Source organism: Pleurodeles waltl, chromosome 6, assembly GCF_031143425.1.
Source record: "Pleurodeles waltl isolate 20211129_DDA chromosome 6, aPleWal1.hap1.20221129, whole genome shotgun sequence".
NCBI classification, from domain to species: domain Eukaryota; kingdom Metazoa; phylum Chordata; class Amphibia; order Caudata; family Salamandridae; genus Pleurodeles; species Pleurodeles waltl.
In genome coordinates this window covers 1,175,411,373-1,175,423,649 of record NC_090445.1, presented here as the reverse complement: position 1 = coordinate 1,175,423,649, position 12,277 = coordinate 1,175,411,373, and the positions used below count along the sequence as shown (strand labels likewise).

Here is a 12,277-nt window from a genome sequence, read left to right as displayed (position 1 = left end):
AACGACAATAATTAGGGATGTACAGGGGTGTGGAATTTATTAAAATATCTACTTGTCCAGGGGACAGGTTGCTTCTCAAATCTACTTGTCCTGTAAAAAGATCTACTTGTCCCTTTGGTGCCATGTAGTGTGGCGACAAATTATGGCAGCAATTAATAGCCTCTCTGATTATGCCAGGGCTACTACCATAGTAGGGCTTGAATACTTGGAGTTTCAATCCCTACTGTAGAAATTTCCTTATTTTGCCACCTTTCTGCAGATCTGCATACTGGGGCTGGAGGAAGCAGTAAGCAATAGTTCCAGGGCTGGAATGCCTTTGAGTCTGCAAACCTACTAACCTGCATGTTTTTAAAGATTTTTACCAGCTTCTCTCTAATATTTTCCCATAATAAGAAAGGTTGGACATTTACTCCTGACAATGGCAGAATTAGAACTTCTTCCAGGGTTGGGAAGAAAGTGGCTGGAGGGAAAATGAACTTGCAAATGCTCAATAGATTTTCACATGAGCAAATCTACACATCGTATTTACCCACGCTAAAATACAGTTCACAAATATTTTATAGGGGTACGACATATACCATGGGTGCACTTTTGTGACTTTCTTAAAGAATTTGGGGCCACAAGTAGGTAGGTTCAGATTTGTGACCTGCAAATTGCGAGTCGCAAATCCGAATGTAGGATGGTGTCCTTGACACCATCTGTGATTCGCAAGGGCTTCGCAAATGCCCACATCATGAATAATCATGAGGTGGGTCGCAATTTGCGACCCCCTCACGAATGGTGGCCTGCTGGAGACAGCAGACCACCATGTCTGTGACTGCTTTTCAATAAAGCAGTTTTTTTTGTAATGCAGCCCGTTTTCTTAAAGGAAAAAGAGATGCATAACAAAAACGAAAAATGAAACGTTTTCGTTTCATTCTTTCAGAGCAGGCAGTGGTCCACAGGACCACTGCTTGCTCTGAAAAATTTTTTACAGTGACATTCACAATGGGAAAGGGGTCCCATGGGGATCCCTTCCCTTTTGCGAAAGTGTTAGCACCCATTTGAAATGGGTGCAAACTGCGATTGGTTTGCGCCCGCGTTCGTGGTCACAAAACAATCCTACATTGCACTGCGAGTTGCAATTAGGAAGGGAACACCCCTTACTAATTGCGAGTCGCAAACCCGTTTTGTGATTCGGTAACCAGGTTACTGAATCGCAAAACTGGGTTTGTGCATCGCAATGTGCTTTTTGCACGTCGCAAACAGCGAAAGTCGCTGTTTGCGACATGCAAAAAGCTACCTACATGTGGGTCTTGGTCCCTAATTAGGTCTGGTGTTAACAAAGACATTTTGTTTTTATTAAACTTCTATTTCTCTCTCTTTCGGCTGGCTTTACTGTGAGTGATCGCATTCTGCTCTTCCACAAGGAGCATATTGCCACACAAAGTAGTTTTGTTCAGTGTCAGGAACTACAGTGGCAATCAGTGACATAACGAAACTGGAGGGTGCCCCTTTGCAAAGAACATGGAGGAGCCCCCTCTCCAGACTCACTCAGGGCAGGTGCTGTGCTGACGGGGCCCCCTGGAGGGCGGCTGCGGGGCCTTTGTTATGCCGCTGGTGGCAACGTGTGCTTTAAGAGTTCAAAAACTTTTTGGGGGGGTTTTGCCAATGTTTGTTACAATGTTGAGGGCCTGGTAGCTCCCACAACAATAAAGTGTTACAAAAGCCATGTCAAAACAAGACACGCATTGATGAAACTAAAAGACTTATAAAAATATGTCAGATCAGTTGGCTTTGTCAGTGTTTGTTTATTTTCATGCTTCCCATAATTGTGTTGAAAATGGTTACACTGATTTTCCATTAGAAATATTTTTGGGAAATACTAGCATGCATCAACACATTTTACTAAATGACACTTCATTTGCATATAATCAGAGAGCATTCTGGGAGCATTATACTTAGCCTCTTAGCCTAAACTTTTCAAACATGTGTGTACACGTTTTTTTTTTTTTGTACTGGAACCAACGTCAGTAGTGAAGTGTGACCTTAAAACATTTATTTACAGCACGCACCCTAATAATGAAGGCTTTCAAATAATGAACCATAAATACAAGTTCGAACAGCATTATCCTTTGGAAACACATTACCTCAACTGCAGAGAGTTCAACTCTCTGTAAACAGGCAGCCAAAGGGTTTGTGCTGCAGGGGGTTGGGCCTACTTGTCCCAAGGACAAAGTAAACATAAAAACTTGTTGCCCTTGACCCCAAACAAGCCGATAGGAATTCCTGGATGTAGCGAAATTCCTGACCTGACAATGTAACTGAAAAAGGCCCTCTATAGAGAGACCCCTTCACCCCAGTATTAAAGAAGAATAGTCCAGACAACCCAAGAAAGATTTCAGTTTTCTGTAATACTTGTCCTGTTGTAATGCAACTAATAATTCTGTTTGTTGATCCTTTACAGAAAGATGAACCTGATGCATTTAAAGAGCTGGGAACTGGTAATCGCATAGCTACATGGCTATTTTATGTAAGTTGGGGTACAGTTTTTGTTTTTAATATTTTGATTTGCTTGTTTGTAATATTTCACATTAAGGAGTAAAGGAAAGGCCAGGGCTATTGCACCATAACAATGCTCCTTCATCATAGGCCTCTGCTTCTCTAAAGGAGAAATGACATCCCTTGTTTTGCAGTATGAAACAATTCTACATTCACATGTTGTTCACTCTTCTGGTGTGTAGTCTTGAATTATCTTTAGTGTGTACAGTGTTTTGCCTTTTAGCAGCAGCAGTCATCCATGCAGATGTCATACTAGCTACAATCTGACCTTGACATAAAACATGAAAGTTTTTTGCTCCCCGATGACACCGGTGATGTCTAGCTTTAAACAGGGGTCAGAACTCCTGTCCATGCTACCAACCACTTTTGACCAGGCTAAGTAGGCTGTAGGAAAGTAGTCTCTTTCTAGCTTGGTTACCCCCACTTTTGGCCTGTTTGTCGGTGTGTTTGACTGTGTTGACTGGGATCCTGCTTACCAGGACCCCAGTGATTATGCTCTCTCCTCTAAATTTGGTTGCTGGTAACTTTTATTTCCCACAATTGGCATACTGGTCCCCACCATGTAAGTCCCTAGTATATGGTACACAGGTATCCAGGGTATTGGGGTTCCAGGGGATCCCTATGGGCTGCAGGCGTTATTCTGCCACCCATAAGGAGCCAATGCAAAGGGTTCTGCAGACCTGCCATTGCAGTCTTCGTGAACCGGGTGCACGCACCCGTTTTCACTACAGGTCACTGCTCCAGGTCACTAAGTCGCCTCTAAGGTAGGCCCTCTCAGCCCAGAGGGCAGGCTGCAGTTACCTTTGTGTGAGGGCACCCCTGCACTAGCAGAGGTGCCCCCACAAACTCCACACCCATTTTACTGGACTTCGTGAGTGCGGGGACGCCATTTTATATGCGGACTGGACATGGCTTACTTCCTATGTTCAGCTACATAATGGTAACTCCAAACCTGGGCATGTTTGGTATCAAACTTGTCGGAATCATACCCCAATACCGTTGCAAGTATTGGAAGTATGATCCCATGCGCTCTAAGGGCTCTTTAGAGAACCCCCAGCATTTCTACCACCAGTTACAGGGTTTTCCGCCCCTGCCCAGCTGCTGCCACCCTTCAGACAGGTTTCTGCCCTCCTGCTGCTTGATCCGGTCAAGCCCAGGAAGGCAGAACAAAATATTTCCTTTGAGAGAGGCAGGTAACACTAATCCTTTGGAAATAGATATGATTGGCTTGGGAGTGGTAGCCTCCCCAGCCACTGGTTTTGCTTTGAAGTGCACATTTGGTGCTCTCCATGCATAAACCAGTCTACACTGGTTCAGGGACCCCCAGTCCCTGCTCTGGCGCGAAACTGAACAATGGAAAGGGGAGTGACCTGTCCATCACTACTCCAGAGTTGGTGCTCAGAGCTCCTTCAAGGGATCCCTGGGTACTGCCATCTTGAGTCCAAGGTTGGCAGGGAATTCTCTGAGCGTCTAAGTGGCCAGGCAGATGACGTCAGAGGCACCCTCTGATAGGTAGTTACCTGGTTAGGTGATCAAGCCCCCTCTTTGGGCTATTCAGGGTCTTCCTCTGGGGTGGGTCCTCTGATTCGGCTTACAAGATTCCAGCAGGAGTCCTCTGCAACCTTCACTTCGACGTCTGGCCTCTGGAACTGCGACTGGAACCTCCAGGACCCGACAAGCTGCTTTCAAGAAGAAAGTACTCTTCAGCAACATTGTTTCAAGGGGTTCCTGCCAGCTTGGCAACAATTTCCTCACTCTGCATCCTCAGAAGACTGCAACTCTTCAGCCAACACAAGAAGAAGGATGAATCTCCCTTGGACTGAAGGAGTCACTCCCCTGCAACCGGAGGCACCCACAAGTGAAAACTGGCTGCGTGGATCCCCTCGCCTGCCGAGCTGCGTGGATCCTGTATCGCAGGTGGTGGTCCGGAGTAGTCCTCTTGGTCCTGTCTGCCAGCTGTCCAACTTTGGTGGAGGTAAGCCTTTGCCTTCCCAAGCAGGACAGTAACCCTGTGTACTGTATCTCTTGCAGCTACCAAGGCATGTTTACGTCTCCTCCAAGGGATCTTCAGATGATGTGTAGCTCCAGGCCTCCTGCATGGTTCTCCTGTGGCGTGGGATCCACTTTTGTAGTGCTGTGTGGGCTCCTTCTGCGACTCCTGTGTCCCCGTCCTGTGGGACTCCGGTGGGGGCTGCCTCTGCTCCTGTGGACTCTCTGTGACGCTGAGGGTCCCCTGTGAAATCTCCTCCTGGGCCTTGCTGGTCCCTGGCAGCTCCTCCTTTCCAATAACTGTGAGTTTGCCTTTGCCAAGGCTTGTTGGTGGAAATCCTGCACTGACACCTGTCTAATCTTTCTTCTGGCGTGGGACATCTTCTGCATCCATCAGGAGCTCTTCTCCTGCTCCAGGGCTGCAATGCTGACCTGTTCTTCATTACCGTTAACCAACTCCTTCATCCTTAGCTGGGTGGGTAGTACCGCCGTCTCCTCCTAGACTCCACTGTGACTCTTGGACTTGGTCCCATCTCTCCACAGGTCTTCTTTCTTCAGGAATCAGATGCAGGTTTTCTTGCAATCTTCTCTGGGTGTCTTCTTTTTCTTCTTTTCCTCCTTTTGGGTGGTTTGGGGAAAATAGTCTTTTACTCCTGCATTCCTGGTCGCTGGGGGGTACTATTGGTTATTACTGGTAGTTTTCTAACCTTTTCTCTGCCTATTTCTGATTTCTAGTGTATATATTTAGTGTATTACTTATCTCCTAAGGGTTCGTCACCTGTCTAGTATTTTGTGGTGATTTGTGCCAAAAATAAAGTACTTTTATTTTTGTACAACTGAGTGTTTTCTTTCATGTGTGACTACAGTGGTATTGCATGAGCTTTGCTTGTCACCTAGATAAGCCTTGGCTGCTCATCCACAGCTACCTCTAGAGAGCCTGGCTTCTAGACACTGCCGACGCTTGACTAAGAGGGAATACCTGGACCTGGTATATAAGTACCATAGATACCCACCACACACCAGGCCAACTTCCTACACAGACATTAAAGGGAACCAATTTCTTTGAAAGCATTATGCAGAGTAGATTTTAAAAAAATGTGAACCCTCTGCACAAATGTAGGTATACTTTAAAAGCAGTGCACCCGCAGACTCTGTCATAGTCCCGGTGGCAAGGGAAAGGATCAGTTCTCCAGCTTCCACTGGTCCACCACCACCAGACAAATAGAATAAACAAACACATAGTGGGAAGAAAGATAGAATGGTCCGCAGGCACCCAAAGATGCTTTTTACTGAAATGCTCTTCTAGATGGACACCAGCTGTGGGAGGAGAGCTGAAGCAATATCTCCATTACAAAAATGAGCAGGGGCAATAAAACACTTTCCTTAAATCTGCGCTAGATGCCACTGACACAGCTAACAGGCAGATGTGCATGGCACTTTCTTAAGGAGACATGCCTGATTAAAAGTATTGGCCTCAACCAAACAGTCCAAACCACTATCCGAAATAATATCGTCTGTCCGGACATGTAGTTGCAGATTCCTTGCCTTAGAATTCCCCCAGGTGTCAGTCTGGATCTGGAGATTTTCCTCAAGCAGTACCCCTGCATGCTTAGGTGCCATATATCATCTCTGCATCCATCTCCGGCGTCGTACACGCTGGACATGACATCACGGGTCCTATATAGGTGCCACTCCAGTGCACTGTCAGCTCTTTTCTTTCCACACAAGACAGAGCTAATCCTATGAATGAGCTACTACTCCGTCACTTTTTGACTAGTCTTTTTCAACTTTGTCAAAGCTTTTTGAGTGGTTTTATTCCTCGTGTGTTGATGGATGTCTCAGAGGAAGACCAGCGTCAGGCACTGCGGTTCCTGTCAACATGCGATGTCCATAACAAATCAGCACCCCATGTGTCTTAGGTGCCTGGAGCACAGCCACAGCTCTGTCATGCTCAGAGTGTCGGCCATTCATTCAAATGCTTTGAGGGAGTGGTCCCTGAAGCTGACGGCAGCCTGATGCTCGACTCTGGGTAAGTCGATGTCTCAGCCGAGGGGAAGGTCACAGGAGTGGTCAGAGTCTGTTGTTGTCGTTGTCCCACTCCAAGTGCATGGGACGAATCGGGTAACTCAACCATTAGAAGATTAAGTGATCTTCATCTTGTCCATTGGCCAATGAGACAAGGTAGACGGAGGGTTGTCGCTCTAGACCTTCATCTGCAGAGTCTGCGTCTGGGCTGACTCCACACCTCCCCTTCCGAGAGCTGTAGCAACCCCTGCCCAACTTAAATAATTTTTTGAGTCCATTCGCCTGATTTTTGACCAGTCTTTGTCAATTCTGGGACGCCTTTGAGGCCTGCAGAGTCGGAAGGGGCCCCTTTGGGTTCCATGCTTGCGAATCCAGCCTCAGCTCCGAGGGGCACCCAGGGATTCATGTTTGGATTTGGACCGGCGTCGATTGTAACACTTCGACTCTGCCAGACGTCGGTCCCAATGCTCCCTGTGCTACCTGCGCCCCGTGTGGTGCCCTCCTCATCCTCATTGCCGACATGGAGCTGGTTGGGCGTTGCACATCACCAACTCTGCTGCCTACAGGTGCCTTGCCCCCTGTGTCTGATCCTGACACTTATTCCTATGGGAGGCTAGGTTATGGCGAGGAATGGGAGGGTCGCTGGACCCTTTGGAACACTAGTTCCGAAAATCTGTGGGCGGACTTTGGTGAAGCCAGTGGTCTGGATACCTCACCGGATACAGCCATGCTTTCTCCTCCTACCGTGGTGGCTACGGAGGAGGGTGCTTCCTATTCTACAATGGTGTGAAAAGCAGCTGAGGTCCTGGCCCTTGAGTTGCCTTTGGTGGCAGTCAGGGCTAAGCTCCTGACACAAGTGTTTCAGCCAGGAGCTTCATCTTCCGGACCCCTTCTCCCCTTCAATGAAGCCCTTACAGATGTCATATTGGGTACCTGATCAAAACCCAGCACAGTAGCTCCTGTCAACAGGACAATTACCTGCCGCAATCCCCCTGATCCAGGTGACTGAAGTTTCCTTACGCAACACCCTATCACTGGAAGCTTGGTCATCCAAGCTTCTACCTTCCCATCCGTACCCCGTAGATAGGGAATCCAAGAGGGTGGACACACACCACACAGGAGGAAGATGTTTTCTTTCTCCAGCCTGCCATTGTAGACCGTGAATACTGCATGCCTTTTGGGCCGTTATTCCCACACACTGGGATATGGTTGCGCAAGTGCTGCCACAAGTCCCTGATGATGCCCAGGTGATACTTTTCCAAGCAGTTGCTAATGGGAGAGACCCAGCAAAGTTCAAAATCCGATGTGGACTGGAGACGACTGACTCACTGGGCAGAGCATTTGCATCGACAGTGGCCCTGAGGCGCCACGTCTAGTTGGTGTCTGGCTTTTTGAGGATGTTCAATGCAACCTTATGGATATTCCCTTTGATGGCACCCATCTCTTAGGAGAGTAAGCAGACTCTGTGCTTGATGGCTTCAAGTATGGTCATGCTACGGCCTGGTCCTTGGACCTCACGGCAGCCCCTCGTCCTCCTAACAAGGACTGCTTTTCCCCCCTCTTGTGGCTATGGAAGGGACACCCAGCCACTTCTGTTTCCGTCCAGCCACTTCCATTTCCTCCAGCCACCGTCTCGCGCTTGTTCCCAAGCCTCTGTGTGGCTGGGGGTGTGGTGTCCACCACCCTTGTGGATCAGGGAGCCGCCCTCAATGCAGCTGCCTCCAAACCTTCCCAGTCTGACTCTTTCTCAGCAGGGACCATTTGAAGGCAGGATCCCCTGTTACCTCCTACATTGGTAATCCATCACATCAGACAGGTGAGTTTTGCAGATAGTCCGAAGGGGCTACTCCCTCCCCTTCAAGACTAGCCCTCCATCCATGCCAACATCCTACGATCGAATGACGGAGGATCACTTGGCACTTCTCCGGAGGAAGTTATGGCTATCTTGGCCAAGGGAGCCATAGATAGGGTTTCTGTGCCAGAAGTAGTTTGTGGTCGAGGTTGTGATTTCTGGTACCCAGAAAGGACAAAGACCTCTGCCCTATCCTAGACCTTCAATCCCTCAGTCTCTTCCTCAGGAAGGAAAAGTTCAAAATGCTCACTCTGGTTCAGGTTTTATCTGTCTTGGACCCAAGAGACTGGATGATAGCATTAGACTTGCAGGGCGTTTTTTTTTCTTCTTTTTTTCATATTCCCTTCCTGTCTGCCCACAGATGTTACTTGCGATTCACGGTACACTACGATCACTTTCAGTTCACCGTGCTCTCCTTTGGCCTTACCATCGCCCCTCGGGTGTTCACCCAGGTGATGCCAGTGGTTCCAATTCATCTGTGCACATCAGAGTTGTCAGTCTTCCCTTAACTCGACGACTGGCTGTTGAAGGCAGGCTCGCCCTAGGCTCTCATCTCCAACTTCCAGACTACGGCAGATCTTCTGTTGAAGTCACACCTGACTCCCTCGCAGATGCTTCCTTTCATCTGAGCTGTTTTGGACACAATGCAGTTTTGGTCTTACCCTCTTGAGCTGCAAGTCCAGGATATTCAGGCTGAAATCGATGTTTCAGCCTCTATCCTGGACTTCGGTGAGAATGACTGAGGCTGCTGGGCCTCATGGCCTCTTGAATCCTGCTAGTGACACATGCCAGACGGCATTTGCAGGCTCTGCAGTGCAACCTGGAGTTCCAGTGGGCGCAGCATCTTTCCGAGATGGTCCAGATCTCGGAGGGAACCGTTTGAGATCTCCGGTGGTGGCTAACGAACTGCGATTGGGTCAGAGGCAGATCCCGCTCCCTTCCCCAACCAGATCTAACAGTAGTGACAGATGCATCAGTCCTGGGTGGGGTTGCCATTTGGGCGAGGCGGAGATTAGAGGCATCTGGTCTCCTTTGCAATCTGGACTCCACATCAGCCTTTTGGAGCTCCGTGCAATCAGACTAGCATTGAAAGCATTTCTTCCTTCTCTCAAGGTAAAGGTAGTGCAGGTGTTCATGGACACCACCACCATGCGGTACTACAACAAGCAGGGCGGCGTGGGATCATGGACCCTTTGTCAGGAGGCTCTGCGCCTCTAGACATGGCTGGAACATCAAGCAGGCTCTGTGGACGCCAGAGCAGTCAAACTCAGCTGACAATGCTTAGTTGATTGCGAATGGCGTCTCAATTCAGAGGTGGCACAAGATCTCTTCAGCAGTGGGGTGAGCCTTGGTTAGATCTGTCTGCCTCTGCAACGAACGTGCAATGTCAGCAGTATTGCACTTTGGAGTTTCCAAGATTGCAATCACTCTGCGACGCTTTTCACCTTGCGTGGAACTCAGGCCTCCTGTACACATTTTCACCCATAACACCAGAGTTCTCAGGGAGATCAAGAACGACCGGGCCCAAGTAATTCTTATAATTCTGAACTGGGCACTAAGAATCTGTTATCCCAAGTTATTGAGTGTGGCCATCGATCTCTGATCAGACTGCCCCTTCAGGAGGATCTTCTGTCGCAGAAGCAGGTGAGGGTTCTCAACACAAACCGGTCCAGTCTGTCTTCTTGCGTGGAGATTGAGCGGCGGCAGTTGACAGCCTTTGACCTTTCTCTAGAACGTAATCTTGGCAGCCAGGTATCCCTCCACCAAAATTTGTATATGCCAGTCATTGAAACACATTTTTGGCATCATGTACAGATAAGTCTGTTGATCCACTTTCTGCCTCTCTCTCTGAGGTTTTGTTAGTTATTCTTTCCCCGGCCCAGCAGGGCTCCGCTATGGGCACTCTCAAAGGTTATCTATCTGCCATTTCGGAGTTTGTGCAGTTGCCTGATCAGTCTTCATTGTTTAAGTCTCCTTTTTTAAGTAGGTTACTTAAAGGGCTCACTCATGTTTCCTCCATCTCTATTCATTATGCTTCAATTGCATTTAAATGTAGACATTTGTGATGTGTACTTTTTCGTGCCTCTTCACAATTGTCCTTTCAGGCTTCTCACTTTGAAAACAGCCTTCCTTGTGACCATAACATCTGCCCGCAGGGTGAGTGAGCTGCAGGCATTATCATCTAAGCCGCCATACCTTTCCATCTATCCTGACAAAGTTGTGCTTTGTGCTAGGGCCTCCTTTCTGCCAAAAGTGGTTACGACCTTCTATGTAGACCAATCCATCACCTTGCCTACTTCTTATGCACTGCCATAACCTTCTAAGGAAGAGGAGAGACTCCATTGCCTGGACCCAAAAAGAGCATTGGCGCTCTACCTTGATCATACCAAAGAGTTCCGGGTGGATGATCAGCTCTGTTGGTTATGTGGGTGCAAAGAAATGTTGGGCAGTGCAGAAGAGAACCATCTCCAGATGGGTTGTACTCTGCATTAAAATGTACTTTTCACTGGCTAAGAAGCAACCCCTCAGGGTTTGCATGCTCATTCTGCCAGAGCTAAAGCTGCGACCACTGCATGAGCAGGCGGAGTTCCAGTCCTTGGCATCTGTCAGGTGGCAACCTGGGTATCTTTGCACTCATTTATCAAACACTGCTGCCTGGACAGTTGGGTCCGTAGGGATGGACTCTTTGTCTGTTCAGACCTGCAGGACTTTCTAGTGTGATCTTAGTTTGCAGACCCACCTCTGGGGATGGCATTGCTTAAGTAGCTATTCTAAGGTAAGGAATCTGCAAATAGATATTGTCTCGACTAGGTAAGGCATTACCGAAAGTGCTTGTCCTTTACCACCCTTTGTAAGTCCCTTGTAAATGGTGCCTCTAGTACCTAGGGCAGGGACACTAAAGGGGGGGGGTCTCAATAGCTGCAGCACAGCTTGTTCCACTCTAAGGGACTCACCACCAAACTCATATAGACTGCCACTGCAGGCTGCGTGATAAGGTGCTCCAAAAAGTGAAAACACGAAATGGCCTGTGATATTTAGGAGTCACCCATATAGCAGACCTTACAGCCCTAAGGCAGGGTGAATTATATTACTAGTGAGGGCATATCTGCATGAGCAAATATGCCCCTGCTATGTCTTTTTGATTCTTAGACATAGTTAGTGAACAGGGAAGCCATTTTAAATACATATGCTGGACACTGGTCAATACGAGTTCTCCAGCTAGATGATGGCTTCACTGAAAATAGGGATGTTGGCTATCAGACATATCATATTCATAAACCCTCACTGATTCCAGTGATACATTTATTAATACATGCACCCAAGGGGCCCCTTAGAGGTGCCCCTTGAAAACATACCAACTGCTGTTGTGCTGACTGACTGGTTTACATCGGTCTGCCACCAACAGACGAGTGTCTGACCCCCAAGGGTGAGAGCCTTTGCTCACAGACTGTCAGGAACAAAGCCTGCTTTGGCAGGGGTGTTAGCACACCCTCCCAAAAGGATGACTTACAAATCTGCATTCCAAGACAGGGGAGCTTTAAGGAAGCTGGTCGCCTTTGTTATGCATATCTGGCTAACCTCAGAAGGGAGATGCCAACCCCCTCCTTTTGCCACCACCACCCTCAACACCCCCCTACCCCTACAACCCCAGGGCCCATTTGGCACCTGGACAGGCTGGAAAATTAGCTGTGCAGAAGATGTGTTGAATTTCCAAGCTGGACGCACCTCTCTGGTGACCATCCTAAAATGAACACAGCCTTAGGAATTCCACCATCTTGTGTGTGGTGCAATTCGAAATTGTGGGACCGGGTGATGCCCACTCCCCAAAGGAAGTGATTATCTAGGGGGCGTAGTGACCCCAGAACACTT

General features: G+C 48.2%; 1 protein-coding gene across 4 annotated transcripts in view; it reads left to right on the top strand.

The window, feature by feature from the left end:
* The window catches only part of P4HA1 (prolyl 4-hydroxylase subunit alpha 1), a 299,327-nt gene that overhangs the window by 245,871 nt on the left and 41,179 nt on the right, over window positions 1-12,277 (top strand). For all 4 annotated transcript variants that reach the window (XM_069240397.1, XM_069240396.1, XM_069240399.1 and 1 more), the window contains exon 12: window positions 2,447-2,512. In XM_069240397.1, the coding sequence (XP_069096498.1) occupies window positions 2,447-2,512 (66 nt within the window). The remainder of the gene's footprint in view (window positions 1-2,446; window positions 2,513-12,277) is intronic.